This window comes from Pristiophorus japonicus, chromosome 2 (assembly GCF_044704955.1).
Source record: "Pristiophorus japonicus isolate sPriJap1 chromosome 2, sPriJap1.hap1, whole genome shotgun sequence".
Taxonomy (NCBI): Eukaryota; Metazoa; Chordata; class Chondrichthyes; family Pristiophoridae; genus Pristiophorus; species Pristiophorus japonicus.
The window spans coordinates 230,572,036-230,598,043 of record NC_091978.1 but is presented as its reverse complement, the minus strand read 5'-3'; the positions used below and the strand labels follow the sequence as shown (position 1 = coordinate 230,598,043).

Sequence of the window (26,008 nt, the reverse complement as noted above, 5' to 3'; positions counted from 1 at the left end):
TGGAGGTTTCATCATGTGACTTATTGCCCCCACACTCCCGCCATTGGTCGCCCAATACCACGGAGCACCGCCTTCCCATGCCAATTGGAAAGTGAACAGAATCGTCGTTATCCGATTGGATGATTCCTGACTGTCAGTCATACAGCCCTTTTCCTCATCTCCAATATTTTTATAATTAATAAACAAAAATATTCAAGGAAAATGGGAAAAAAAAACATTATTTTAATGCTCAAATATTTTTCTTCCTGGTTGCTTGCAGCAATGTCCTGGAGATTAATCTTTCATTCCTGGGGACTCCAGGACAAACCTGGAGGGTTGGCAACCTTACTCCATCCTCAGAAATATACTCACAGATCTATCAGTATTGCATTTCTATTTTCAACAACCATGGGGTCAAAATGGCCCCTCTGAGAAAGGCCCGTTAGTGCCTCTGGGGGCTAAAGGGTTTCTGTCTGGGTGCAGTGGCCAGAGCGCTTACCCCTGGAATGTCCCCCGAGGCTCGGAGCGCGAAAAGTGCTTTGCGCCGTGCTCCGCGATTAGCGCACCAATGTGACGCAGGCACGGCTATGACGTCATTGCCATGTGCATCGACCCTTTATCGCCCCACGCTGATCCCTTTGCACCCCATGGGGGAAATTGCCTGGCGGGACGCAAGATTGGTGCAAGGCGATGCCACCGACAGCTTCGCGGGGCGAGAAGCTGTGGTGACTGAGGCACCCCGGCCGCCCTTATGAGGGAGGTAGTAGCACCACGGCTGCCATCTTTTCTGTGTCGACTGACTTTTCAGTCAGCCTGACAATACCGGATGCTGGTGTGCCCGAGCTGCCAACTTGCAGCCCCACACCCCCTCTTGGGTGCCAGGCCGCTGGCCCAGCCGACGCCCTCCCTGGTGGCCCAGTGGGCCCCACTAAAGTGGCTGCAGAGTTTGCAGCGACCCTCCCCTTTAAAAGAAAGGGAGGGATGTGGTGATGCATCACCATGACGTAGCGCATCACCATGACGTAGCACCTCGCGTTGTGCTGAGTGCGGCACTGAGCGTTGTGCCCCGCGACCGCCCTGTTACCGGCACACAACACTTTTTGGCTCTAAGAGCCCAATTCCAGAACATTTAGCAGCCCGTCTTGCCGGGCGCTAAATTTTCTTTTAATTCGAACAGTGTGCCCCAAACCCAGTGCAGGGCAATTTCAGCCCCTGTGTTTGAGTGCTTAATTATTGTCAGTTTTAACTTGTGTGCACAAAGAGTCAAGTTTGGGCTCTCCAAACTGATTTCAGCAGAGAGGAGAATTCAATCTTGTCAGTGTAGACTGCATTCAAATCCAGGCCAAAGGGGTGAAAGGATAATGGCCTAGGCATTAGTTGATGTTGCACGAGTTCCCAATTGCCTGCTTTTGCCTCTTTGGGCCAGTTACCCACATGTGGAGGTGTTGAAGGGACACATTAATACAACATATCCACTGTTCCAGCCAAACACCATGTCTGTATGCCACACTACCTGTGAGAAAAGACACAGGAGGTCCACAGTTACGTTTGAAGAAAATAAATAATAATCTAACCAATGACGTATACTGCTACAGCACAGACTGTCGGCCATTACTGCTATAGCAGGCCTCTTCAGCAACGACTGAATTTCAGTTGCTGATTCTGAGTGCAGATCGCTGCCGAAGGGCGGCCGCATCCCTGGCAAATGTTAGGCCGTGCAACTGTCCTCAACCCAGAAATAAGCTTATGCCAGTAAGAGCACAGTGTGTGAGTGCAGCACCTGACACGCACCAAGCTTTCTAGCAATATCATAACGAAAAGCTATGGGGCCAACAATCTGTGGTTAATGATCCCAGCAGCACCTGCCAGTGTCCTTCAGTGCTATGCAGGGTCAACAGGAGGGCACCTTATTCACATGGAGGCAGTAGGCACTTGTGCCACGACATGCTGCCAGAAACTCTAGCCTCATCTCATTGGGCTGCAGGATTGTGCTGGTACTATATGGGGCAGGGAAGTGGGAACTCCCAGCATTGGCCCCAGCACTGGCTTGGTAAAGTGCATACGGGGACTCCAGCTTGTGCCAAGCTCGAAATCCCAAATCAGACAATGGAAACTAAAATCACGAGAGATGGATAATGGGCGGCTGATCTGATATCGCCCAATGAATAAGAAAGCAATAGATAAGCTGAAGACAGTAAAAGGAGGACCAGGCATCTAGCACACTAGGGTACTATGCGCTATGTGTTTTGGGAGCAATAACGAGGAACAGGATTGAACAATTAGTGGAAAATTGCTGAAAGATGTGGATGAACAGAGAGACATATGGATTCAAATACATAATTCATTGAAAGTGCAAGAGCAGGTCGATAAAGTCCTTAAAAATAGGCCAACAGCATTTTGGATTTTATAAATGGGGCATACAGTACAAGAGTAAAGAAGTAGTGTATAGGTTCGCCATGCTGATATCAGGGAGGAAAAACTATTGTTATTAGAATAGACTTGATATTCCTAAGGGTAAACCTTCGTCTTCACCACCTAGGCAGTAAATTAGTGGAGCAGATTGCCCGCCTGTTGCAGAACCCACCCGATTTCTGTTCATAGAAACATAGAAACATAGAAAATAGGAGCAGTAGTAGGCCATTTGGCCCTTCGAGTCTGCACCGCTATTCAATATGATCATGGTTGATCCTCTATCTCAACACCATATTCCCACTTTTTCCCCATACCCCTTGATGCCTTTTGTTTCTAGAAATCTATCTATCTATCTCTTAAATATATTCAGTGACTTGGCCTCCACAGCCTTCTGTGGTAGAGAATTCCATAGGTTCACCACCCTCTGAGTGAAAACATTTCTCCTCATCTCAGTCCTAAATTTCCTACCCCATATCCTGAGACTGTGACCCTTGTTCTAGACTTCCTAGCCAGGGGAATCATCCTCCCTGCATCCAGTCTATCCAACCTAGTCAGAATTTTATACATTTCAGTGAGATCCCCTCTCATTCTTCTAGACTCTAGTGAATACAGGCTGAGTCGACCCAATCTCTCCTCATACGACAGTCCTGCCATCCCAGGAATCAGTCTGATGAACCTTCGCTGCACTCCCTCGATGGCAAGTATATTCTTTCTTAGGTAAGGAGATTGAAACTGCACACAATACTCCAGGTGCGGTTTCACCAAGACCTTGTAGTAAGACATCCTTGCTCTTGTACTCAAATCCTCTTGCAATGGAGGGCAACATATAATTTGCCTTCCTAACTGCTTGTTGCACCTGCATGTTTACTTTCACTGACTGGTGTACAAGGACACCTAGGTCCATCTGTACATCGACACTTCCCAAGCCATCTCCATTTAAGTTTTTCCAACCAAAGTGAATAACTCCACATTATATTGCATCTGCCATGTGTTTGCCCATTCACTCAACCTATCTAAATCGCCTTGCATAGTCTTTGCATCCTCCTCACAACTTACAATCCCACCTAGTTTTGTGTCGTCAGCAAACTTGGAAATATTACATTGGTTCCCTCATCCAAATCATTTATATATATATTGTGAATAGGTGGGGCCCAAGCACTGACCTCTGTGGTACCCCACTAGTCACTGCCCGCCACCCCAAAAAAGACCTGTTTATTCCTACTCTCTGTTTCCTGTCAGTTAACCAATTTTCAATCCATGCCAATACATTACCCCCAATCCTATGTGCTTTAATTTTGCACACTAACCTCTTATGTGAGATTTTATCAAAGGCCTTCTGAAAATCCAAATACACTACATCCACTAGTTCTCCCTTATCTATTCCATTAACTTAAAGGAAACAAAATCAGAAGGATTCTGTAAAGGTTGGGCAATCAACTCTGCCAGATTACTGTTCTGGTAGTGAAGGCAAAGATTCCCCCCTTGGAACATTTCCATACGATTAGAGCCTTTACAGATGAGAAGGCTATTTCCTCTGGTGGTGTGGAGGTCATGAATTTAATATTTGTCACTAAGAACTTGAGGAAAAAGGCTGAGAAATGTATTTATAGACAATTGTATGAGCAGGTAATACTTTGCCACAGGGAATAGTAGAGGAAGTGATCATTGGATCTTTTAGGGAAAGAATAGATAAACATTTGAAACAAAGGGCCATGAGGAGAGAGCAGAGCTGTGGGATTCATTTTGAATGTTTACATAAAGAATCAGCACAGATCAATGGGTTAAATGGCTTCCTTCTATCCTGTAAATGTCTAAAATTCCATAGTTCCAAGAGAGAGAAAGAGCCATGTGTCACTTTTAGCATTTATATCATAGTATTTGGTATCGAATGCCGAATGGGAAAGAACTTGTTTGCCAAATACTTTATAGTAAAGAGTCAGGAGGCTGAATTTGCAATGAGTCATGGTCCCTCCAGGTCCCTCCAGTGCATGCCTACCTGTGACCTATAGAGCTGACCTTGTTTCAGTATGCATGGTCTGGGGGTTGGTGGCATCTAATGAGAAGGGGCTGGTAGACACCTATGCCGCTACGAGCACAATTCAGACACACAGCTGCCTGGCCAACACCACGGGGGAATCCAACAAGTGTGCACAGTCGGAAGAAGCGGTGGCTTCCTCCTGCCCGCCAGAAACAAGGAAACTAGCCTCTGGGTGGCCCCCCTATTGTAAGTTACAAAAATAATTGTATTACAATCTGGGGGGGGGGGAGGAGGCGCCCGTTCTTCCCGCGGGGGGGGGGGGGAGGAGGCGGCCGTTCTTCCCGCGGGGGTGGGGAGGAGGCGCCCGTTCTTCCCGTGGGGGCGGGGAGGAGGCGCCCGTTCTTCCCGTGGGGGGGGGAGGAGGCGCCCATTCTTCCCATGGGGGGCGGGGAGGAGGCGCCCGTTCTTCCCGCGGGGGGGGGGAGGAGGCGCCCGTTCTTCCCGCGGGGGGGGGGGGGAGGAGGCGGCCGTTCTTCCCGCGGGGGCGGGGAGGAGGCGCCCGTTCTTCCCGTGGGGGGGGGAGGAGGCGCCCATTCTTCCCATGGGGGGCGGGGAGGAGGCGCCCGTTCTTCCCGCGGGGGGGGGGAGGAGGCGCCCGTTCTTCCCGCGGGGGGGGGGGAGGAGGCGCCCGTTCTTCCCGCGGGGGGGGGGAGGAGGCGCCCGTTCTTCCCGCGGGGGGCGGGGAGGAGGCGCCCGTTCTTCCCGCGGGGGGGGGGGAGGAGGCGCCCGTTCTTCCCGCGGTGGGGGGGGAGGAGGCGCCCGTTCTTCCCGCGGGGGGCGGGGAGGAGGTGCCCGTTCTTCCCGCGGGGGGGGGGTGAAGGAGACAGTGAGAAGGCTGCAAGTGCTGATGTGCTGATGGCAATGTGCTTTTATTAAAAAATTTTCAAAAATGAAACAGCTACAAAGAACTACAATAATCGCTGAGTGCCACTGTTTCCTTCACACTGCGCGTGCGCGAATGCTCCAACGCGCACGCGCAGCGTTGCCGGCAGGAAAAAAACTAATTTAAATAGTACCCGCCCCCTTCCACTTACAAAATTGGCGCAAGTGTAGGCTCCGCCCTCCTGGGCACCGCGCCAGGCAGACAAGGAGCTGCAGAATGCTCCAGAATTGCGAGTATTTTTTCCGGCGCCGTTTTAGGCGCGAAAAACGGGCGCCCAGCTCGGAAGGGCGCCCGTTTTTTATCGTGTGGAAACTTGGGCCCATAGAAACATAGAAAATAGGTGCAGGAGTAGGCCATTCGGCCCTTCGAGCCTGCACCGCCATTCAATGAGTTCATGGCTGAACATGCAACTTCAGTACCCCATTCCTGCTTTCTCGCCATACCCCTTGATCCCCCTAGTAGTAAGGAATACATCTAACTCCTTTTTGAATATATTTAGTGAATTGGCCTCAACAACTTTCTGTGGTAGAGAATTCCACAGGTTCACCACTCTCTGGGTGAAGAAGTTTCTCCTCATCTCGGTCCTAAATGACTTACCCCTTATCCTTAGACTGTGACCCCTGGTTCTGGACTTCCCCAACATTGGGAACATTCTTCCTGCATCTAACCTGTCTAAACCCGTCAGAATTTTAAACGTTTCTATGAGATCCCCTCTCATTCTTCTGAATGGTTGACATGGTTTATAACATCCATTTGAATGATACTAGATAGTATTTTTAATTATAGAAAGCATCAGTGATGGGAACATTTAGATTCTGTCACAAAGGGGCAGAATGAGATCATTTAAAATCCAGCGTGATCTAGCTTTACAAAACAGAGGTGCTGCATCTTTACTTATGTGAAGCTCTTTGGGGCATTCCCGAGAAACATGATAAGGTGCAATTTCTTCTTTGAAATCCATGTTTGCTGACTGTGCTTAAATAATTAAATGATGAGAACCAACAGAATTGGAAGATTAAGGAGAAGCGACAGATGTGTCTTAATGTCACAACATGTCTGTGGCGAAATACGCTGATAAAGAAAAAAACCTGACTGTTGCCAACAGTTTGTGCATTTGTAGTTTTAGATAAAACTGAGACATGCCCAGTATCGAAGTGGGTGACTGAATCCAGTTGGACAATTTGAGTAGCATTGGTGAGTGTGTCACAGTGAGGTTTAAATTAATCTCGGGCAGAAGCCAATGGAAAAGAAAATGAGGCGGAGTGTAAAACAGGCTGCCAATATGTGAGCGGCTGTTTAGCGCTGCCATTGAAGATAAATACTGTGTCAGAGGCAATTATCTTCTGCATGATTTATTTCATAGGCGTCTTCTGCTTTGAGGTAGTTTTTGTTAATGTTTAAAGGGGAGCCTTGACCTTGCAAATCGTTTTTTCTCTCATATATTTACATGGAGATACGCAAGATGTGTTTACATAAATTGGGTAAACGTTTGTCTGGGCCCACATAGACTTGGCGTGAGCCTGGGGATCAACAGAAATGAGTTCTCGGTCCTCACCAGCATACTCAGGACGAGCCACAAGGAGGCTGGTTGCACCTCCACAGTTAGCTCACCCAACTGGAAACATCAGTTTAACACATCCTGCTTCACCGGCAGTGGCCCTCCAATAAGTATGGGGTGGGTGGAGTGGGCTCTGTTTGGGGGGCGATTGTGATGGCTGTCGGGGGAGCACTCCTGCCTCTTCTGGCTTCACAAGAAGGGTTTCTTTGTTCAACAAAATCTTTTGCACTGAAAAATCCTGAGCAGGGCAGGCCCAACTCTTGCCATAGGCTGTCCAACTGTTAATTTGATATGCTTTGCGCCCATTTTATCCCCAAGAAACAGATGCAATGCAATTTCTGCCACATTGGGAGGAATTTTAACCATAAAAAAATGGGTGCGTTGGGGTCGGGTGGAGGTTAAAGTGTTAAAAATCTGAATCCCAACCCCAACCCACCTCCATACCGCCTACTTCCAGTTTTAACGGAGGTGCGACAGGGGGTGCGACAGGGGGTGCGACAGGGGGTGGGACAGAGGGTGGGACAGGGGGTGCGACAGAGGGTGGGACAGGGGTGGGCAGCCAACCCACACCCAGGAAGAGGTTTGTCACTTTAAATATATATAATGAGGCTGTGTGCCTCATTTTGAAGCACCATTTTAAATTTGAGGAAGATGATAGCATGCCAGAAATCCCAAGGAAACTAATGTGGAATCAGGGATGAGGACTCAATTAAATATACTTATGTAAGATAACAGTAATGAAGAAAATAATGGCACTTAAGAGTGACAAATTCCTAGGACCAGATGGTTTCCATCCCAGGGTTTTAAAGGAAGTAGCACATTTAAAAGAGCACATTGCAGATGCCCTAACTATAATCTTCCAAAGTTCTCTTGACTCAGGAACCATTCCTTTAGATTGGAAAATTGCACATGTCAATCTGTTATTTAAGAATGGCGAGAGAAGGAAACCAGGGAATTATAGACCAATTAGCCTAATGTCTGTTGTTGGGAAATTGCTAGAGTCTATAATAAAGGATAGGGTGACTGAACACCTCAAAAATTTTCAGTCGATCAGAGAGAGCCAAAATTAATATTTGAAAGGTAGGTCATGCCTGAAAAACCTGATTGAATTTTTTGAGGAGGTGATGATAGTGTAGAGGAAAATGTCTATGTCTATGTTATTTATATGGACTTGCAGAAGACATTTGATAAAGTCCCACATAAGAGCCTAAGATTGAAGCCCATGGAATTGAGGGCAAATTATTCACCTGTTTAGGAAATTGGCTGAGCAACAGGAGACAGGCAGTCGGGATAATGGGTCGTTACTCGAATTGGCAGGATGTGACCAGTGATCTCTCGCAGGGATCTGTGTTGGGGCCTCAAATATTCACATTGTTTATTGATGACGTAGATGATGGCATAGAAAGTCACATATCCAAATGTGTCGATAACACAAAGATAGGCAGCATTGTAGGCAGTGTAGATGAAAACATGAAATTACAAAGGGATATTGGCAAATTAAGTAAATGGGCAAAATTGTGGCAAATGGATTTCAATGTAAGTAAATGTTGAGGTCATCCACTTTGGACTTAAAAAGGATAGAAAAGGGTACTCTCTAAATGGTGAAAAGCTAAAAACATAGAAACATAGAAAATAGGTGCAGGAGCAGGCCATTCAGCCCTTCTAGCCTGCACCGCCATTCAATGAGTTCATGGCTGAACATGAAACTTCAGTACCCTCTTCCTGCTTTCTCGCCATACCCCTTGATCCCCCGAGTAGTAAGGACTTCATCTAACTCCCTTTTGAATATATTTAGTGAATTGGCCTCAACTACTTTCTGTGGTAGAGAATTCCACAGGTTCACCACTCTCTGGGTGAAGAAGTTTCTCCTCATCTCGGTCCTAAATGGCTTACCCCTAATCCTTAGACTGTGACCCCTGGTTCTGGACTTCCCCAACATTGGGAACATTCTTCCTGCATCCAACCTGTCCAAACCCGTCAGAATTTTAAACGTTTCTATGAGGTCCCCTCTCACTCTTCTGAACTCCAGTGAATACAAGCCCAGTTGATCCAGTCTTTCTTGATAGGTCAGTCCCACCATCCCGGGAATCAGTCTGGTGAATCTTCGCTGCACTCCCTCAATAGCAAGAACGCCATTCCTCAAGTTAGGAGACCAAAACTGTACACAATACTCCAGGTGTGGCCTCACCAAGGCCCTATACAACTGTAGCAACACCTCCCTGCCCCTGTACTCAAATCCCCTTGCTATGAAGGCCAACATGCCATTTGCTTTCTTAACCGCCTGCTGTACCTGCATGCCAACCTTCAATGACTGATGTACCATGACACCCAGGTCTCGCTGCACCTTCCCTTTTCCTAATCTGTCACCATTCAGATAATAGTCTGTCTCTCTGTTTTTACCACCAAAGTGGATAACCTCACATTTATCCACATTATACTTCATCTGCCACGCATTTGCCCACTCACCTAACCTATCCAAGTCACTCTGCAGCCTCATAGCATCCTCCTCGCAGCTCACACTGCCACCCAACTTAGTGTCATCCGCAAATTTGGAGATACTACATTTAATCCCCTCGTCTAAATCATTAATGTACAATGTAAACAGCTGGGGCCCCAGCACAGAACCTTGCGGTACCCCACTAGTCACTGCCTGCCATTCTGAAAAGTACCCATTTACTCCTACTCTTTGCTTCCTGTCTGACAACCAGTTCTCAATCCACGTCAGCACACTACCCCCAATCCCATGTGCTTTAACTTTGCACATTAATCTCCTGTGTGGGACCTTGTCGAAAGCCTTCTGAAAGTCCAAATATACCACATCAACTGGTTCTCCTTTGTCCACTTTACTGGAAACATCCTCAAAAAATTCCAGAAGATTTGTCAAGCATGATTTCCCTTTCACAAATCCATGCTGACTTGGACCTATCATGTCACCATTTTCCAAATGCGCTGCTATGACATCCTTAATAATTGATTCCATCATTTTACCCACTACTGAGGTCAGGCTGACCGGTCTATAATTCCCTGCTTTCTCTCTCCCTCCTTTTTTAAAAAGTGGGGTTACATTGGCTACCCTCCACTCGATAGGAACTGATCCAGAGTCAATGGAATGTTGGAAAATGAATGTCAATGCATCCGCTATTTCCAAGGCCACCTCCTTAAGTACTCTGGGATGCAGTCCATCAGGCCCTGGGGATTTATCGGCCTTCAATCCCATCAATTTCCCCAACACAATTTCCCGACTAATAAAGATTTCCCTCAGTTCCTCCTCCTTACTAGACCCTCTGACCCCTTTTATATCCGGAAGGTTGTTTGTGTCCTCCTTAGTGAATACTGAAGCAAAGTACTTGTTCAATTGGTCTGCCATTTCTTTGTTCCCCGTTATGACTTCCCCTGATTCTGACTGCAGGGGACCTACGTTTGTCTTTACTAACCTTTTTCTCTTTACATACCTATAGAAACTTTTGCAATCCGCCTTAATGTTCCCTGCAAGCTTCTTCTCGTACTCCATTTTCCCTGCCCGAATCAAACCCTTTGTCCTCCTCTGCTGAGTTCTAAATTTCTCCCAGTCCCCAGGTTCGCTGCTATTTCTGGCCAATTTGTATGCCACTTCCTTGGCTTTAATACTATCCCTGATTTCCCGAGATAGCCACGGTTGAGCCACCTTCCCTTTTTTATTTTTACGCCAGACAGGAATGTACAATTCATCCATGCGGTCTCTAAATGTCTGCCATTGCCCATCCACAGTCAACCCCTTAAGTATCATTCGCCAATCTATCCTAGCCAATTCACGCCTCATACCTTCAAAGTTACCCTTCTTTAAGTTCTGGACCATGGTCTCTGAATTAACTGTTTCATTCTCCATCCTAATGCAGAATTCCACCATATTATGGTCACTCTTCCCCAAGGGGCCTCGCACAATGAGATTGTTAATTAATCCTCTCTCATTACACAACACCCAGTCTAAGATGGCCTCCCCCCTAGTTGGTTCCTTGACATATTGGTCTAGAAAACCATCCCTTATGCACTCCAGGAAATCCTCCTCCACCGTATTGCTTCCAGTTTGGCTAGCCCAATCTATGTGCATATTAAAGTCACCCATTATAACTGCTGCACCTTTATTGCATGCACTCCTAATTTCCTGTTTGATGCCCTCCCCAACATCACTACTACTGTTTGGAGGTCTGTACACAACTCCCACTAACGTTTTTTGCCCTTTAGTGTTCTGCAGCTCTACCCATATAGATTCCACATCATCCAAGCTAATGTCTTTCCTAACTATTGCATTAATCTCCTCTTTAACCAGCAATGCTACCCCACCTCCTTTTCCTTTTATTCTATCCTTCCTGAATGTTAAATACCCCTCGATGTTGAGTTCCCAGCCCTGATCATCCTGAAGCCACGTCTCCGTAATCCCAATCTCATCATATTTGTTAACATCTATTTGCACAGTTAATTCATCCACCTTATTGCGGATACTCCTTGCATTAAGACACAAAGCCTTCAGGCTTGCTTTTTTAACATTCTTTGTCCTTTTAGAATTTTGCTGTACAGTGGCCCTTTTTGTTCTTTGCCTTGGGTTTCTCTGCCCTCCACTTTTCCTCATCTCCTTTCTGTCTTTTGCTTTTGCCTCATTTTTGTCTCCCTCTGTCTCCCTGCATAGGTTCCCATCCCCCTGCAATATTCGTTTAACTCCTCCCCAACAGCACTAGCAAACACTCCCCCTAGGACATTGGGACCGGTTTGTACTGGTCCCACCTCCCCCAGAACTGGTTCCAATGCCCCAGGAATTTGAATCCCTCCCTGCTGCACCACTGCTCAAGCCACGTATTCATCTGCGCTATCCTGCGATTCCTACTCAGACTAGCACGTGGCACTGGTAGCAATCCCGAGATTACTACTTTTGAGGTCCTACTTTTTAATTTAGCTCCTAGCTCCTTAAATTCTTTTCGTAGGACCTCATCCCTTTTTTTACCTATGTTGTTGGTACCAATGTGCACCACGACAACTGGCTGTTCTCCCTCCCATTTCCTGAAAACTGGGGGTGGACTTGGGGACTTGGGGGTGGAGGGGGGGTGGGGGGTGGGAGTGGTCCAGGTACATAGATCATTAAAATGTCATGAAGAGGTACAGAAAATAATCAAAAAGGCTAATAGAATGCTGGCCTTTCTATCTAGAGGACTAGAATACAAGGGGGGTAGAAGTTATGCTGCAGCAATTTTTTAAAAGCCCTGGTTAGATTATGTGAGCAGTTCTGGGCACCACACCTGAGGAAGGATATATTGGCCTTGGAGGGAGTGCAGCGTAGGTTTACCAGAATGATACCTGGACTCCAAGGGTTAAGTTATGAGGAGAGGTTACACAAATTAGGGTTGGATTCCCTCAAATTTAGAAAGTTAAGAGGCAATCTTATCGAAGTTTTCAAAATATTAAGGGGAACAGATAGGGTAGGTAGAGAGAAACTAATTCCGCTGGTTGGGGATTCTAGGACTAGGGGGCATAGTCTAAAAATTAGAGCCAGACCTTTCAGGAGTGAAATTAAGAAACACTTCTTCACACAAATGTTGGTAGAAGTTTGGAACTCTCTTCTGCAAACGGCAATTGATGCTGGGTCAGTTGTTAATTTTAAATCGGAGATTGATAACTTTTTGTTAACTAAAGCTATTAAAGAATATGGGCCAGCCCATATGGAGTTAGGTCGCAGATCAGCCATGATTTCATTGAATGGCAGAACAGGTTGGAGGGGCTCAATGACCTACTCCTGTTCTTATGTTCCTAACTCTTGGCAGTTGGGTTTCCTGGGCCTCGGGGAGCTAAAGGAAAGCAAGCTCTGCTGGATCCAGAAGGTAAGTGCCATTCTACTTACCTGCTGGATCAAGCATTCCTGCTTCGCCAACCCCCCGCGATCAGACACCCCTCCCCTGATCTCCCCCCAACCTCTCCCTGGAGGCCTCCCACCTTCCCTCATGAGGCCTCCAGCCTCCCCCAGAAGCCTCCAACCGCCCCCCCATTCTGGTTTCTTATCTCTGACCCTAGGCCTCCGCCCCCCCACTCCAATCTCCAATCCTTGCCTCTGACCCCCAGCCCCCACCAATCCTTGGCCTACTTACCAACATCCCATTTGCCGTGCAGCGCTCTGCAGAGAGAACATTGCTTCCAACCACCCCTCCCCTGATCTCCAGCCCCCTCTGATCCCCGGCATTCCTACCCCACCCCCCCCCCATCTCCGGTCCCCTCTGATTATCGGCATTCCTACCCCGCACCCTCCCACTGCCCCGCCCCCCAGATCTCTGGCTGCCTTTGATCCCTGGCCTGCCTAAGTTCCCATCCAGATCGCCGATCCCTCCCTTCCTCCTCTCTGCTACCCATCCGACAGCCTCTCCATTTGGCTGGATGCGGGCGCGAAAGAGGGAAAAAAAATGTTAATCAAGCCTTGCGGTTAAATTCAGCAGGACCTGAGGGAAACTCGTTCTCCCGGGTTTCTCGATCGCATTCGAGCCCCCTGCTCCCTATATGCCTCCAGCTTAAAATTCTGCCAAGCAGATCACTCTGCACTGGTGTGAAACTTGATTGAATTTTAAAATGATGCACATTTGTCTTTGCTCTTCTCAGTTCCCAAAATAAAAATTTTGTTAATAGAATGACACAGTTCAACAATACATCAAATTCTCTGCTGATACTGCACCATATACTTTGACAGATGGGAAATGTCAGTTGGGTTAATGTGACGTTGATGATGTCGGTTGAAGCCTCAAGGAGGCGCTATTTTAGTCTTAACAGTGTCAGTAGTCAATTATTTTAGAAACTTTGACTGCCTTGAACCAGCACCACAATGAAGTTTGTAACATTAATGTATTGTCCATCTCTTATAAAAACTGGATGGTGGTTGAGGGGTGGGAGAGCGAAATTCCTATGTTTACTAACTTCAGTGAAAATATTAACCTGAGTATAAAGTAACACTCCAATTGGAAAATGTTACAGAAAATCAAAAAATAATGTGTTTTATTACATTGTGATGTAGCACATTAAGAAAAAGATGGATGATCCTAAAGTATTTCAATTATTTGAAGCAATATTTATGTCTCTGTAAAACAGAAACAGAGAAGGTTAGCAACTGTATGGAAGTGCTAAAATCCAGGACTTCTGTCTTGGGAACCCAAGTACAACTTCAAGTCAAAGACGGAATTTCTAATATCATCGCCTTCAGTTAATGGGTTGATCCACAGAGGAACAGTATAACATTACACCTTTGAAACGAATCTCCTTTTGACGAATTGTGAGTAGTGATGGCAACCACACAGGATCCAGATCGACTACACCATCTTTTCAGGTGAAGGAGCAAAGCAGACATTGTTTCACACAAATGGGGGTCCTAATATGGCCGAAGGGGAGGGGTGATTGGACAAAAAGCATTTTTAGAGAAACCTGCAAGGCTTTTGTCGATATGTGTTTTGTTTTTGAACATTAATTAGATACAGCTAATTTGCGACAGATAAAATTCGTTAGGAATAATTTTAAAGAATTCTCATTGAAACAATAAAAAATATTTGACACACTTAATTCTAATACCCTCCATTATAAAATGATTAATATTATATGTGGTAAAAATCTTTGATGTTTGACAGTTTTGAATTGCATTTCATTTGAATTGCGTCAACCCAGAAAAGTCATCTGGGTCGAACAGTTCCCTCATTTGACTTATATGAGAACAAAGTTACTCATAACGTAACCAGGAACAGAAATAATAAGTAAACAGTACATAGGTTCGAAATGAATATGTACATATTTGGACTGGTTTTACCATGTGATCCGCAGCTGCTGTGCTAACAGTTTCAGTTTCTGGCAAAATCATTTACGTGATCACAGAACATGTTCAGCTTTCCCTCAACTGTAATTGGGTGTTACATACTGAAGTGCTCATAGTTATGAAGATAAGGTTTGACTTATTTGAAGTGTGTGACAGTCACATTTGTGGAGAAACTGGTGAGTGTGTGTTTACATTGAGTGCGAATAACAGACTTCATGGGCACAGAAGAGGGCAAAATAATCCTGTGTTGATTTTGTAATATTGGCATCCATCGTGTAGCATGGAATGGATTCTTTTTCATCTGCAGTTGAAGAGATCTTTGATCATTTGTTTTCCTTGGTGGGAGCTACCTCTATAAACCTTCGAGTGTGAGTTAGCTCCTATCCAGGCTCCCTGTGAGGAAGTAGGTTAGTCTGTAGCAGGATATATGGATGTGTACCTGTAATATAAGGTCTGTTATTTATTCCAGGATGATGTATGTGTACTTATATGCTCCTAATTGTCTGTTGTTTTTCTTTACCAGGAAAATCTATTAGTCTTATAATGGATGACCATAGTGGCTCCTTGGACGTCCCCCAGTCTGTCCGAGCTCGGCAAAATGTCATTAAGTGTGGATGGCTGAGAAAGCAAGGAGGCTTTGTGAAGACTTGGCACACGCGATGGTTTGTGCTGAGAGGGGACCAGCTTCACTACTACAAGGACGAAGATGAAAACAGACCACTGGTAAGTAGGCCAATGTCAAAAGTTGATATGTGATAGCAGGCATCTATCAAAGACTTCATGTGTATGTAGTGTTTAAGCAGCAGTACCCGAATTGAACTGATTGATGAGTCATCTCCCAGGATTGCATGGTACCATGGCAAACATTTTTATGTTCATCGTTCTTTTACTGCTGCTCTGAGAATTTCATACTCTGTTTTTTTATGCCATTTTGTTGAAAGCTTGAAATGATTTTGACAGAGAATTGGTGTGAACTCATTACTAACACTTTCTAGCTTCCAAGATAAAGGAGAAGCTATGTGCAAATAAAAATATAAATTGACTGTACTGCATGTAGTAATTGCAATTGGTTAGAGGGCCTTTTCCAAAGCTTTGGAGAAAGTAAGTTGCTGCATTTTATCCAAAGAATTATGAGTGAAAATAAAGGAAATCCAATGGGGAAACAATTAAAAATGGGTTAAAATGATCTTAACCAATGATAAGCAAAGAAGATTATTTCCTACTGAAGGATTCAGTTGTGACTTTCAAAAGCAGCTGAAAAATTGGCAACAGAAATCAGAAAAGAAACATTAATACAATGCCATTTGAGGAGAAGGTTATGAATAAGAGAAGAAACCCTGAGAAATAATCAAATTGGAAAAAGTGACTGTCAGTAAATTGGCAAACAGATGCTAGTTTCCAGCGATTAAAGCGAATGCAGTGTTACATTGCGCTACATGCAAAAATACACTTTAAAAAAGCTACAGATTGGTGGGCAAGAGCTCATTCAAGTCAATCCTCAAGTAGTGAGTTCCTGAGTTCAGTTCAACCATTGGAGCAGAAGGTTAATGGAGGATAGGAAATTTTGTACAGGACAGAGATGGAAAAATTGAATATTCGGTTCCAGTAAGGCACCTTTAGCGCAATTCCTGGCATTCACAATATTCTCACTTTGTAAGGATAACGTTTTGCATTTTCCATTGAGGAATGGAGGCTCTAGATGAAAGAGAAAGAGAAACAATAACTTTTGATTCTTTCATTGCATTATAAGAAAAAGTAATGACACAAGAAAAAAATGATATATAAAAGCAGTATATCCTGAGTTATACAAAATATTATAGTGAGCTCCAATAATATTTTTCTAAATAACTACATGTTGAAGCTGACCATTAGGTGACTAGAGTTTCACAGAAGTTAATTAAGCTGCCCAGCTCCTTCAAAAGTATTTTCACAATTTGAGTTTCAGCTGTAGCTGAACTGCATGCGACGATTATAAAAATATGTTGGGTGGTTTAAGATGCTCACCAAATGACACTGTGCATAGTGTGTGCTATTCATTATTTTAAAGTTTATTAATATGAGACTTGAGATCATTGTTTTTTGGTAACGTGTCCAATTTCCATCCCCCACTCCCGATTTAAATTTTTATTTTTAGTCATTTTGAATGGACGCTACGAGTGATCGTGCGTTAGAGACTGTGAAGTGATGGACATTGTGATGCTATATAATACATTGCTGTTTTTCTGGAACTGTGGCCAGTTTAAGGCTGCAGCTTGAAGCATCAAGTTGTACAAACCTCTGCAGGCGTCATTGTGCAGTGATCTTTTTCAATGATCGCATGTTTAAATTCAATTCATGATATAAAAATGTTTAAAAAGGTAAAGAACTTTCTACATATATGAAGGATACCTGGGTCTTCATAACAGCTGAAAATAAAAAACTAAATTCCTCTCAGCTCAATGGAGGCATAATTCGCCCCAGAAAACTCTTTGTACTTTGTGTATTTTTTCTTCCAAAGCTTGCACTTTCTCCAGTTATTCATCAACAGCACATTAAAAATCAACCCATTCCACATTAATTCATCTAACGGTAGTGGTACCATTAGCTTAATCTTGATTCTGACACTGGGCGCAACGACATGAAGAAGCTTCTTCCTTACAACTGCATTCCTGAGATGAAACAGTTTAATTGAAAATTGCTAATATTGAACTATCTCAAGACCTTAATATCGAGATCAGGATTTTTTTTATGCAATTCATTTTATCCTGCTGTAGGTAATGGATTGGTTTTACTCTAACATAATGTGACAGCTCTCATGTATTTTGAGATACTCTTTGTAATGTCTGTAGCTCCACACTGTGGACGTATTGTGTTACTGCAGCAAGAGTGTTTAATAAACAAGTCAGGTCACCTGACAAGAAGCAGACTTCGAGAGAGTTCCGGAAAGTTACTCCATCTTAAAAGCTTGTGTGCTGTGTGCTCTGTGAATCTATCACAAATGGCGATGAATATGGGATATTTCGGATAATATAAAGCTGAAAATTTTGTCGGTGAAGGATTCAGCCAGCCGACAGAGAGACTTTGAGAGCTTCTTTGTTTTGATTACTGCAAAGTCCTGTCCCCTCAGTACAGATTCACACGAGGCATGTAGTGAAGTCAAGGTCACTCTGGTCCTGCACCTTTATTTCACAGCTCTGGAATGCTGCACTTGCCTGAGACCTGTCCTTATATACCTGTCTCTTGCAAGTGCACCCCTGGTGGTAAGGTATGCTGGTGGTTACAGGTCATATCTTATTACAGTCATGTATAGCATGTTAGGATACAGTTATATATAATAATGTAAGATACATGACATCTACAGCTACAAATTCAAGGTAAATTATGAGCACACTATTGAACTGCTAGAGTCAAAATGGCTGCACCTATAGCAGTGATGGGGCATTTAGGGGAATATAAACATGACCAGGAAAGGTTCAAAGCATATGTGGATCGACTAGAAATATATTTTACTGCAAATAACATAATCGAAGTCCCAGAGAATGCAAACCAGAACCGTCCGGTGTTGGAACGTAAAAGAGCAATTTTCTTAACTGAAGCTGGGCCTGAGTTGTAAGAAACGCTGATAAATTTGCTGGTGCCTGCCGAGCCAAAGGACACAACACTTAAGGAGATTTTAACTAAGTTGGAACAACATTACAACCTCGCACCCTTGGAAATTACTGAAAGCTATCGTTTCAGTATACGAAATCAGAAGGCCAATGAAAATATCAGTGAGTACATTGTCGCATTAAAAAAGCTATCTATTCACTGTAATTTCAGAAACGTTCAGAACCGAGTACCGCAGGACCGTTTTGTTTTGGGATGAAAAATGATGCGATCAGAAGGCAGTTATTGACAACGCCTGACTTTTGATTTAGCTTGTCAGACAGCTAGGTCAATGAGCATGGCCGACCAGTATTCCCGAGAATTTCATACTATTTTCAGTCGTCAGACAATCGAGGTGAATCGCCTGCAGGTTCAAAGTAAAAGGCGACGGGGGCCCAAAGTCTCAGAAACTGGAAATTGTAACAGAGCATTGAAGTCCTGCTATCGGTGCCTGGATAATATATTGTTCAAAGTTGTCCATATGTGAAGGCAGAGTGTTTCTTCTGCAGGAAAATTGTGCATCTTGCAAAGGCATGCCGACTGAATGGTAAACCAGTTTTCAAGGCTATGAGTCCAGCTTTCAAAGCTATGAGTAGAAATCTCCAGAGAATATAGCATTGAAGAACAACAACAGGACAAAGAGATGTTAGAGTTAAATGTCATCAGGAGCATGAGGTTAACGGACACCGATTCAAAAAGTATCATAATCCACATATGTGTGCGGGATTCAAGATAACCATGAAAATTGACACGGGTCCATCCATGAGTGTAGTACCGTGCTATACCATGACAAATTGTGCGATTTCCAACTGGAGAAATCCAAGATATAGCTGCGAGGCTACGCGGGAGAGAACATACATGTGGTAGGTCGTATCACTGTACCGGTGAAGTACAAGGATCAATTTCAGAGCTTGCCTCTAATAGCGCTGGTAGGAGACAAGCCTGCCTTACGAGGAAGAAATTGGTTGGGATCACTGAAGCTGGATTGGAGTGAGATTTTTCGTGTTGAAATGAGATTTGCATCAACAGATGATATCATCAAGAATTATCCGAAGGTGTTCTGCGAAACGGGCAGTCCGATCCAAGGCTTCAAGGCAAGTGTCAGGGTACAGAAGGACGCTAGATCGGTTTACTGCAAGCCATGTTCCATACCATATGCACTCAAGGAGAAGGTTGAGCAAGAACTCAAAAGACTAGAGACTGAGAACATTATTTCTAAGATAGATCGATGTAATTGGTCTACACCCATTGTTGTTGTACCTAAGTCCGATGGTACGGTAAGATTGTGTGGTGATTATAAAGTAACCGTAAACCAGGTTCTAAAGGGTAATATCCCCAATGCATTGCCAAATGTAGAAGATTTGTTCTCAACACTGAAAGGTGGTCAGATCTTCTCAAAGTCAGATCTTACGAATGCCGACTTACAGTTTGAACTAGATGAGGAGTCCAAGTCATGCTTGACTATAAATACTCATTTAGGCCTGTATCAATTTAATAGGCTACTGTTTGGAGTGTCTTCTGCCCCTGCCATATTCCAAGGGGTGATGAACCAGATTTTGCAAGGTATTGAAGGGATAGTATGTTATTAGATGACATACTGATTTCAGCACCAAATAGGCAAATTCATAATAACATATTGAATTAAGTCCTCAAAATGCTAGAGAAACACAGAGTACGAGTGTCTGCTCATAAGTGTGAGTTATTTCAAAACTCAGTGGAGTACTTAGGGTACAGAGTAGACAAAGATGGTTTACATCCAACCATGGAAAAGCTGAACCCAATCAGAAATGCACCCACTCCCAAGAATGTCACTGAACTTCGATCATTTTTGGGTCTTTTGAACTACTATGGGAAGTTCCTACCAAATTTAGATACAGTGTTACATCCACTGAATGAACGATTGAAAAAACAGGTCCATTGGAGTTGGTCAAAAGAATGTGATACAGCAGTCAAGGAGTGTAAAAGCGAATTGGTAGATGGCATCATGTTAGTTCACTATGAAGTATCGAAGGAGATCAAGCTAGTATGTGATGCCTCTCTGTATGGAGTTGGGGCAGTGATCTCTCATGTATCATGTAGTGGGGAGGAGAGACCAATTGCTTTTGCTTCACGCACTCTCAGTGCCAGTGAGAGTAATTATGCACAAATTGAAAGGGAAGCTTCGGCATTAATTTTTGGCGTCAAGAAGATCCACAAATACTTGTATGGCCGTAAGTTTACTATCGTTATGGACCATAAGCCCCTGACAGCAATCCTCCATCCAAAGTCCCCAGTTCCAACATTAGCTGCAGCCCGAATGCAGAGATGGGCTTTGATTTTGTCAGCATATACATATGATATGGAACACAGACGATCAGCTGACCACAGTAATGCTGATGCAATGTCTAGATTGCCTTCCCCATCACAAGTTACACTCGATAGGGAAGAGGTGTTCTATTTTTCATACATTGATAAGCTGCCAGTCACAGCTGAAGAGATTGGTAGAGCAACCAAATGTGACCCAGTGATGGCAAAGGTGTATGATTATATTGCAAATGGATGGCCAAACCAGGTAACAGACAAAGATATTCATCCATTCTTAATTCGTAGGAATGAATTATCAGTCGATAAAGATTGTATCATGTGGGGTGCAAGAGTGGTTATACCAAATAAATTTAGGTCCAAATTATTGGGAGACCTCCATGACCAGCACCTGGGAATGTGCTTGACCAAGAGTTTTGCACGTAGTTACTTATGGTGGCCAGGTCTTGATAAAGATATAGAGTACATCATGAGTCAGTGTACGACATGTCAATCGATAAGCAAGCAAGCAACCACCATCAGTACCATTACAGCCATGGAAATGGCCTCCCAGGGTGTGGCAAAGGCTACATATCAATTTTGATGATCTAGAAGGACAACAATTGTTCATTGTGATTGATAGCCATTCGAAGTGGGTTGAGGTGTTTCCAATGGGGAAAATAACAAGTAAAACATTAGACATTTTGCGAAGTTTATTTTCTTCATTTGGCCTCCCAGAAGAAATTGTTTCTGATAATGGACCACAATTTTGTTCGAAGAATTTGCACAGTTCACGAGCAAAAATGGTGTGGAACATACCAAGGTTCCACCGTACCACCCTGCTTCGAATGGTGCAGCAGAGCGCACTGGACAAATTGTAAAATGCGCCCTCGTCAAACAGATGTTGCATCCAAATCCAAAGAAACGACAGTTGTCATTGGATCACAAATTGGCTAATTTTCTAATTACGTATCGTAATACTCCTCATACAACTACTGGTAGAACACCAGCAGCGTTGTTTCTCAAACAGCAGCCACGAACCAGATTCTCGTTGTTAAAACCAAACTTGGCACAGTCCGTAGAAGAGACACAATGAAGACAGAAAGAGAATCATGATAGAGGTAGAGTAAAAGAGAGAAGTGTGAAAATAAATCAGAAGGTGAGAGAGAAGAACCATCACCATAAATGGGTAAAGTGGTTACTAGGAAGAGTGGTGAAGGTATGTGTTCCTCACACATATTTGGTCAAGATGTTTGATAATGGACAGGTTCGGTGTGTTCACATTGATCATATTTTACCTACAGACATGGAAGGAGTTGGAGGTGGGAATGATTCAATTATTTCTGACTCATCAGATAGTTTTGATACACCAGTAGCATATCCTACCTCTAATGTACTGGAAACAAATCCAAGAGAAAATCAGAGTTTAAGTCTGAGTCCGAGAAAACAAACAGTCTGAAGTTAGAGAGAGTTCAAATGGAAATCAAGGGCATTCCTTGGAGGAAAACTTTCCTCAGGATCAGCCTCAAATAAGTTTAAATTCAACACCATGTTTGGAAGGTTCCGTTCGAGAGCGAAGTTATCCTCTTCGAAACAGAAAACAAGTGGTTAAGCTTAATTTGGAAATATGGCAAAATAAGTCCCTATCCTTTGCTATGTATAACCATGCAGGTTATGTATGATGATTGTTTGTTATAATAACTTCTTCATTAAGGAGGGAGAAGTGTAATGTCTGTAGCTCCACACTGTGGGCGTATTGTGTTACTGCAGCAACAGTGTTTAATAAACAAGTCAGGTCACCTGACAAGAAGCAGATATCTCGAGAGTTCCGGAAAGCTGCTCCATCTTAAAAGTTTGTGTGCTGTGTGCTCTGTGAATCTATCACACTCTTGCAAAACCCAAAGAGCTTAATCTGAATCAACAAATACTGCTTATTTTAGCAGAAATCTAGCAGACTGAGAATGGAATTGCAGAAAATTAGGGTGGAACTGGAATCCACTGGATTTCATCCCTTTCTGGCACCAGTGGGGTGGGGTGTGCAGCAGGAACTTCTTCTACCTAACCCCTTCATCCCAGTATCTGGTGGGATCCTAGGTTCCCTCTTCATGCAAACCTTTTACCAGTGGTAAATATGCCTGCATTTGCTTCTCGGGCCATATGTAGTGCATATAATGCCATTCCTTCATTGTCACTGGGTGAAAATCCTGGAATTCCCTACCTAAAACTTTTGTGGCAATATATGCCAGTTTGCCAGCATTACTCACAACACGAGAACAGAAATTCTTTGCTACTGTCTGTGACTCAACTGATTGAAAGTGTTGTTTACAAACGGGAATTTCAGAATGTTGAAGCATGATGATTTGTGGATCTTAGAGATATGGGGCCAAAATTCCAGGCTATTGTAATTACACTGAAAAGGTAGGCATGGAGTATAAAGTGGTGCAAGGGCAAGACTTTGAAGTTTCACCACATGTCCCGGCAGAGTTAGGAGAAGTTTACAAATCCACCTATTGGTCAGAAATAGAGCAAGAGCCGAAAAACAAAACAAAAGAAAAATCTAAAGTGTTGATTAAACTAGTGAGCAAATTAATCTTTGTCAGCTATTCTATTTTGCCTGTGAAAGCAACTGCTCTGCAGTAGAAGATCTAGCTATTTCTGGAAGGGGTGCCAGTGCTGCATGTCAAAGAGTTATTTCCTGGATCAAGTGGTGGTGGGACCAGAGCCATGCAACCACCCACCCCACCGCCCCGCCCCATCCCTGCCCTCCTGCCCTGAATTATTTTGACTTTTGAAGGTCTGATCCAGTACTCCAATTAAATGATTTTTTAAATAAAAACTGAAAATGCTGGAAACAATCATCAGGCCAGGCAGCAACTGTGGAGAGAGAAACAGAGTTAATGGGGATCATTTTAACCTAACTCGCATAGCGGGAAACCCACGGCATCTGGTACAACACCGGTGTTACGCCCGCCCAATATTCCACTAATTTACTTCAATGGAGAGTTAAATCCATCAGAGTGTAAAACTAACATTGTACCCCAAACTTGTCAGTTTCCCGCTGGCCGAGTTAGGACCAAATTTCACCACCATTTTAGGTCGATGACCTTTCATCAGAACTTCTGTTTGTTTTTATAGTCTGTCATGGAATGAACTCTGTGACCCAATATTATCTTTCATGTTGCAAAAATATTGGGCCTGAATTCGCGCTCCTCACGGGCGCGTATGAGATGTGCACATGTCCCCACAAGTTCCGGGTTTAGCATGCAATGCGCATGCACCTAAACCCGGAACTTGCGATCTATCAAGAATTCTCTTGACAGATCGCACGTCTCCAAAACTAAAGGGCCGCCACGGGCAGAGAGTTGGGTGATTTGCCTAACTCCTGCCCAGCGAATGTCTTTCAAATTCTTACGACTGATAAAAGCAGATGTAAGGCCTGCTTTTATCAGTGTAAGACTTTTAAAGCACAGAATAATACATTTTTCCAATAATTTAAACATTTAAAATCCTATAAGGTAAGTTTATTTTTAGACCCTTTAAAATATTTATTTTTTCAAAAAATCACATTTTTGTTTTAAGTAATTAATTAAATTCCATTTTGATTAAATTGAAATATGTGATGTTGTTTTTATAATTTATTTTCAGTGTTTGTGTATTTTGGGGTATTCCATTCATATTTATGGTGATTCCGTATCTACAGAACTCACATAAGTATGAATGGGAATACCCCTACTCTGATAGGTTGAGCCAGCCCACGTGATCCCTGTGATGCGTACGAAGCCCATATGCTTCTGGGATACGTGGGCCTCTACGAAGGCCATCGCGTAGAGGCCCAGGATCACAAGTATCCGAACCTCCCGGACCACCAGGTAGTTTCATAGAAATTTTTGCGGTCGGAGGCATCCACCCATGGGAAGCCTCCGACTGCAAATTCTGGCCCATTATTTTGAAACTAGTTGCACAATTTCCTAGAAAATGTGATGAATGCAGATTTCATGACTAACATTTTCAGTACTCAAATTGCAGAGTGAATCAAAATGCCTGGTTATAAAATGAATAGACTTCAGCCTCTAACAAATTACATCTGTAAAACCCACTGAGATATATTTTTTGGTTTTGCTGGCATGATCATTGATTTATAGATAGATGGACATACTAATAACAGCGCAAAATACATTGTCCTGCTCCTGGAAGGTAGATTGTTAAAGTCAATAGAGGCCTGTGATTGAAGTACCGAAGCTGGAGGCTTCAATTCTTGTACAGATTGTGGTTGTTAGTTAAAGGCAGAAACCTGAGCTTCATGTCACTTCAAGTTTAATACAATTAGCCTGCACAGTAAATAAAATCTGTGCAGATGATGCATGTCCTAAATATTCACCAAATGATAAGGGGGGATGTAGCCACATTCCTGACACTGGTTACTTGGATATGGAAACCGCCTACAGGGAACAACCTTGGGGGACATTTCCTCTGTGCACTTATTGTAGTAAAACTACAAATATGTTGTAAGGAATGCATTTGCAATTTAACTAGAATTAGTGCAGAAGAGCTCTCTCACTCTGGAATCCTGCCTGATCAACACGCCCACGTAAATTCTTCCAGTCACAAAAAATGTTGACAATTTGAAGATGGTCAATACTTCAAAGTACGATCTTCACATTATGCCATCATATAGATAAGTGGTGGGAGTTTACTGCAGATGGGATAAAGCCAGCAGCAAAGAACATCCATCAAATAAGTGGAATAACAGAATTTTTTTTTGGAATACAGTAAGAATATCTTAGGAGGTTTGAATAATATTTTTCTTCCAATCTGTAACTCTAACATAATGGCCCCGGAAAATTTGTGGCCGTTCTGGTGTACTCCTTCTAGAACTTCGACAGCTGTATGTTGGAACAGCAGGAAATGTGACCAGAATTCAGAGATGCTGGATTCAGGTTTTAAATCGAGCATTCTACGATAGCCTGCTGGAGGTGGAGACACCACCCATCCCGATCATGGGCATCAGCATGCGAGGGGGACCAGGACTGAGGTGACAATCCCTATATCAGAAGTTCCCATGTTCTGGGAGTGCAGTGGGATGTCATCATCATCATCATAGGCAGTCCCACAGAATCGAGGAAGACTTGCTTCCATTCCTGAAGTGAGTTCTTTGGTGGCTGAACAGTCCAATATGAGAGCCACAGACTCTGTCACAGGTGGGATAGATAGTCGTTGAGGGAAGGGGCATGTGGGACTGGTTTGCCGCGTGCTCTTTCCGCTGCCTGCGCTTGATTTCTGAATGCTTTCGGCATTGAGACTCAAGGTGCTCAGCGCCCTCCCAGATGCACTTCCTCCACTTAGGGCGGACTTTGGCCAGGGACTCCCAGGTGTCAGTGGAGATATCGCACTTTATCAGGGAGGCTTTGAGGGTGTCCTTGTAACGTT

At 43.8% G+C, this 26,008-nt stretch overlaps 1 protein-coding gene across 1 annotated transcript in view; it reads left to right on the top strand.

Annotated features, from left to right (window-relative positions):
- Positions 1 to 26,008, top strand: part of arhgap24 (Rho GTPase activating protein 24) — a 649,536-nt gene that overhangs the window by 112,543 nt on the left and 510,985 nt on the right. The window contains exon 2 of the mRNA XM_070863890.1: positions 15,201 to 15,400. Within this exon, the coding sequence (XP_070719991.1) occupies positions 15,221 to 15,400 (180 nt within the window). The 5' untranslated portion in view covers positions 15,201 to 15,220. The remainder of the gene's footprint in view (positions 1 to 15,200; positions 15,401 to 26,008) is intronic.